The sequence below is a fragment of the Myotis myotis genome, unplaced genomic scaffold, assembly GCF_014108235.1.
Source record: "Myotis myotis isolate mMyoMyo1 unplaced genomic scaffold, mMyoMyo1.p scaffold_m19_p_3, whole genome shotgun sequence".
In the NCBI taxonomy this organism is placed as follows: domain Eukaryota; kingdom Metazoa; phylum Chordata; class Mammalia; order Chiroptera; family Vespertilionidae; genus Myotis; species Myotis myotis.
In genome coordinates, this window is record NW_023416335.1 from 210031722 (window position 1) to 210037002 (window position 5281).

The 5281-nt window shown below is 48.3% G+C and overlaps 1 protein-coding gene across 1 annotated transcript; it reads left to right on the plus strand.

Moving 5' to 3' along the window:
• Window positions 1-402: 402 nt before the first annotated feature.
• On the plus strand, window positions 403-4229 carry SMDT1 (single-pass membrane protein with aspartate rich tail 1). Its single transcript, XM_036301476.1, has 3 exons — window positions 403-730; window positions 2582-2722; window positions 3991-4229. The coding sequence occupies exons 1-2, from the start codon at window positions 545-547 to the stop codon at window positions 2717-2719; spliced, it is 324 nt and encodes a 107-aa protein (XP_036157369.1). The 5' UTR covers window positions 403-544; the 3' UTR covers window positions 2720-2722; window positions 3991-4229.
• Window positions 4230-5281: the final 1052 nt, after the last annotated feature.

Below are 5281 nucleotides of genomic sequence, written 5' to 3' on the forward strand. Positions count from 1 at the left end.
CCGGAGCCTCCAGTGAAGGCAGGAGGCTGAAATGCGGGTTCAGGGTCCGGGACCTCTTCCCGCCCGACCTGTTTCCAAAGAGGAGGGGCCGCCTCCCCAGCCCTAAACGGAAGCGCCACACCCTTGTTTTATATAGACATTCCAGGCTTTTATCTTTCTTATTGTTACAGTAATTTTTGTACGATTAAAACACTACGTTCTTTTCTACTCATCTCGGTTACTCAAGTTCATTTCAACAATCGCCTGGGGGCTGCTCTGCCGAGCGCCGGAGGGCCTGCGTGGGAAACGCAAAAAACCTGACGCGTCCCGGCACCGACCCTACTCACGGCCCGCCTACCGCGCCGGCGCTTCGGCGGCGTCCTCGTGACGTCACGACGTCGGGCTGGCCCGGGACAAAAGCCTCCCTCCCACCGCAACTGGAACTAGGCGCACTGCGCGACTGTGAGGCCGGGCCTCTCGTCCGCTCCGAAAGCCTCGCGAGGCTTGGGGCAGCGTTCTTTGTGAGGACGTCGCCGGGGCCAGGCGCTGGGGTCCGGGTGCCGGGATGGCGTCCGGAGCGGCTCGCTGGCTGGTATTGGCGCCTGTCCGATATGGGGCCCTCCGGAGAGGACCGAGCTTGACGAAAGATGGAGATATCTCCGCCGGACAGGGCGGCTCAGGTCAGAGCCTGGTACCGTCGAGGTCAGTCATCGTTACTCGCAGCGGCGCCATTTTGCCCAAACCGGTGAAAGTGAGTGTCTGCCTGGAGGCGGGGCAAAGGTGCCGAGGCCAATCGTAGTGGGAAATGTGTGCGGGTCGACTTTGATTGATAGGAGCAATGGCCAATCAAACGGCCGCCTTAGACCCGAAGCCGGGTCAAAAACAAAGTTTTGCGCTAATACGCTAATTTTGACTGGTGGGAGGTGGGGTTAGGTCGCGGTGTTGAGCTGGGTGTGTGTAGAGACTGAAGATGGAGGCAAGAACTGAGAAAGCGTTTTGCACTAGTTTATCTTTAGGAGCGCGGTGTCTAGATCCCTCTCTGGTGCCAGAGGACTTGGCTTTATGAGTCCAATATAAACAGATCCTGTAACCTCTGCCCGTCTACCTCAGAGTTGATGTAAATGAAGTGTAGGTGGGTCGGGACTTACCTTTTTTATGAGTTTGGACTAAGTCCTTAAGTCATGTGATTTGAAGTCCTGAGAGGTGCAGGAGATTATTACCGTCGTTGTTTTTACCAATGAAGAAGGGCTGGGACGGAGGGGGCGGACGCGGACAGAATAGTGTCCAAAGCTAGCAGCTCAGCTTGGTCCTGGAAACTGGTTTCCTGCTGGTACAGCCTCCATCAGGTCCTATTTTTCCATCACTGAAAATGCTTTCACATGCCCTCAATACCCGGGGTTTCCTAAGTAAAATGTAAACAGTCCCTTATACCAAACAAGTTTGCTTTTTGGCTCCCAAAACTGGGGGCGGGGAGTGGTTACAAAACAAAAATTCGTAAAAGCTAGGCTGGCCTATGCTAGTTCACAGACAGGTGAGTTCAGGGCTGTTTCCTAGCAAGACGCAGGAAGGTGCTGGGTGTGTGTTGGGGAAGAGATGCCTTGTAAAAAGGCATAGCTGGAAAAATGTTTGAAACTCCATAGGAAAATACAAGAGGAAATGTTGAGATTTTACAAAACAACCCAGTCCATTTAAAAAGCTAGACTTTCAGTGTAAAATACATGCTCACTTTTCAAAACACACCTGTTTCTAAAATTTAATGTGGTGAAATCAAATTTGTCATCGGGAAACCTGTTACTTCAAGAACTCTAAAGAATATTCCTTCACTGTACATCTTTTTATAATCCATTTTCATGTATTTAGTGTCCAAGTAAAACTGAATTTTACTTCCAGAGTCCAGCCCTCTTAGTACTTTCTCACCTGTTTCTCTATAGGTATCTGTAAATAATTACCATATTGTGCTCCAATTTTTACTTATTTTTATTTTAAAATATATTTTTATTGATTTCAGAGAGGAAGGGAGAGGGAGAGAGAGAAATATCAATGGTGAGAGAGAGTCATTGATCAGCTGCCTTCTGCACACCCCCTACTGGGGATCAAGCCCACGACTTTGGCAGGTGCCCTGGCATGTGTTCATAGGTCGAAGGTCAACCACTGAGCAACACTGGCCGGGCTTTATTTTATTTTTTAATCCTCACCTAGGACATGCTTATTGATTTGAGAAGGCGGGGAGGAGTAGAGAGAAACATCAATGTGAGAGGTAACATAGACTGGTTGCGTTCTGTAGGTGCCCTGGCTGGGAATCAAACCCACAACATTTCAGGATACGGACGATGCCGGAGCCTGGTCACCAGCCAGGGCATGTGCTCCAGTTTTTAGATGTCTAGAATACCTTTATCTTTCTTTCTGGTATCCACTTTGATGGCCATAAAATCACTTCTCTCTTCTTCTAATTTTTGCTCTGAATTTTCCCAAGGACTTTAAAATCAAGTTGTTTATGATGGGGCTGGAGTCCCTAAGAGGGAAGGACTCTGGGAGGGCCAGGCCTTCTGCAGTCCTGCCACAGTGGGCCCTGGGGCTCACAGTCACCTCTGACCCTCTGCAGATGTCCTTCGGCCTCCTCCGTGTGTTCTCCATTGTGATCCCCTTCCTCTATGTCGGGACGCTCATCAGCAAGAACTTTGCCGCTCTACTTGAGGAGCATGACATTTTTGTCCCAGAGGACGACGACGATGACGACTAACAGGTAAGACCTGCTATTCCCCTACGTGGCCCCGGGGCAGGAGGGGGTGGGGTCTGAATGGTAGTTTGGCTGGTGGACCCTTGAAGCACAAGTGCAGACCTTTAATGAATTGACTCATTTGGTGGCTAATGTTTTTGCCTTTTCCCTGTTGGATGAGGGAAACTGTCTTACTGACTTATACATTCACTGGGGTTTCTTCCAACTAGGTTGGCCCACAGCCAGACTGTCTGTCTGTCTAATTTAATCTCTTATCTATTTATTTTTATCCTCACCCGAGGATGTTTTTATTAATTTTTAAAAGATAGAGGAACAGTATGAGAGGAAAACAATCAGTTGCCTCCCATACCTACCCCAACTGGTGATCCACAAACTAGGTATGTGTTCTGACCAGGAACCGAACCTGCAACCTTTGGTTGTACGGGACAACACTCCAACTGAGCCACCAGCCAGGGCTCATTTGCCCTTTATGTGCCTTGTTCTCACCACCCCAAAATTTTCTCTACAGTTTAATATGCCTTACATACCCACCACAGACGGCTTCATTTTAGTGCTTCAAATTGAAATTTAGAAACTGTAGATTCTCACCATGGACAGCTATGGTTACCAAGCTCTGCACCAGCACGGCCTGTACATGGTCACCACTGCTCATAGACCCTTCCCCCAAGACATGTCCCATTCAGCTTCCTTGTGTTGACTTCTGGTGCCCTGATATGTGTGTGGCTGCATTATTGTCATAAAGACACTCCTGATTCTTTAGTCTGGCATTCAAGGCTTGCCATGATCTGGTCACACCTATTCTAGCCTCATCTTCATATTCCCAACCACACACCTGTCCCTAGTACTCACCATTTCTTGAATTACTCCCAAGCATGGGCTCATTGTTCCTCCCACCTAGCAGGCTGTCCCACAGCTCCTTTCCACCAGTTCTTCATTGTCTTCGATAAAGTCTTCCCACGTCCCTCCATTTGACAGAGACTGCTCCTTCTGACTGGCCAGTACCTCTCTGTTGGCCCTCCATGTTCCGTGTTTAAACACATACACCCCGAACTCTGCTAGACCATGAGCTTCTTGCTGGCAGGGAACATGATTTATACCTCTAGGGCCCCCATGCCTGGTCTGTGGTGAATGCTTAGTAAATGTACGAATGAATTACCAAATTCACTCAAAACCGCCTCTCTCCTGTTCGGTAGCAGCACTCCGGAATTCCCTTTCAGTGTGTGGATGAAGGGCGGCTCTGCTGCCCAGTTCACTGCTGCTTTCCTTTCTTGCAGGTCATGAAGTTCAGGAAAGAGAAAGCCCTCCCTGAATCAAGACATGGCGATGCTCACAGCCCCTCCTCCTTGCCTATCAGCAGAAGGGACGAGCGAAAGCCCTCAGCCTCCCAACTCCAGTGAAGCCTCCTGCAAGGCGCATGCCCACAGCCCTTTGTCCCAGGCTCTGGGAGCGTCCCCGAGATGCGCAATCCACTGAGCATAACCAGATGATGAATAAACATGACAAATATCAACTATGCATGAGTGATGGCTGGATTTCTCAGTATGAGTAGGTTCTAGCTGTTGTAGTTTCTTGTCTCTGCTGTTTGTTCTCTAATAGGCCTTTGATTTACAACCCAGGGTCTCCAGGCCCTTATGGATCCATAATTATGGGGCCTGGCACCTATTTTCATTATTTACAAACCCCACAGAAACTCTTTCCCTCAGTAAAGCTGTACAGGCCAACTAAACCCTCAAACTTTCTTTGTGTGGAATAACACTGGCTAATTGTCACATGCCAGTCTATCATGGCTTTGGTTGTTAGTTTAAAACCACAAAATATTAAAATGATTATTTTAAAACTTGATGAAAATAGAATCTTGGTGCTGAAAAATTTGGGAATCCTAAGGGTGACTATATACTGAACCCCTTTTTCCAGCTTTTAGACCGTCCAGTGAAGGAACAGAGAAGACTGCTGTCCAAAGCAGAGATCACTTCTTTTACCTGGTCCAACATTTATTGTTACTTTAAAGCTGCAACCGTTTGCAAAAACAGTTGGACTATTTGTTCTCCGGGTGTGCACTGAACATCTGTGTCCCTAGTGGGGAGCCTAATTGAGTAGGAAGTTAATTTCATTTTAAGGACCCGTGCTTGTTGCAAATAGAGAGTTAGGCCTCTGATCAGCCACTTTCTTCAAAACCCAGGGGCAAATAGCCCCGTTTGTGTTCTCTGCTTCTGTGCCTTAGTGCTGCTCCCATCCCTCTCCGACAGCAAGAGCTGGCTACTTTTGGATAATCTGTGTGGTGACACTAACCATCCAATCCTGGAGGCTGTGGAAACACAGCTACATTAACGAAGTCATCCAGCCGCATACCCAGTATGAGTTTCTCAACAGATGGCCTTGTATTTCCTGTTTACCACATGCAAGGCTCTGGGAAGAGAATCCACTGTCATTTATAGGCAACCCCACACTTCAGGAAAAGGGAACGAACAGGTGGTGTGTATATGCCTACCCCACTTGTTCAGGCAAAAAGTGAGGCTGCAGAAACAGAGCTTCCCATTGGTTCACCAATGGAATCCTACCACGAAG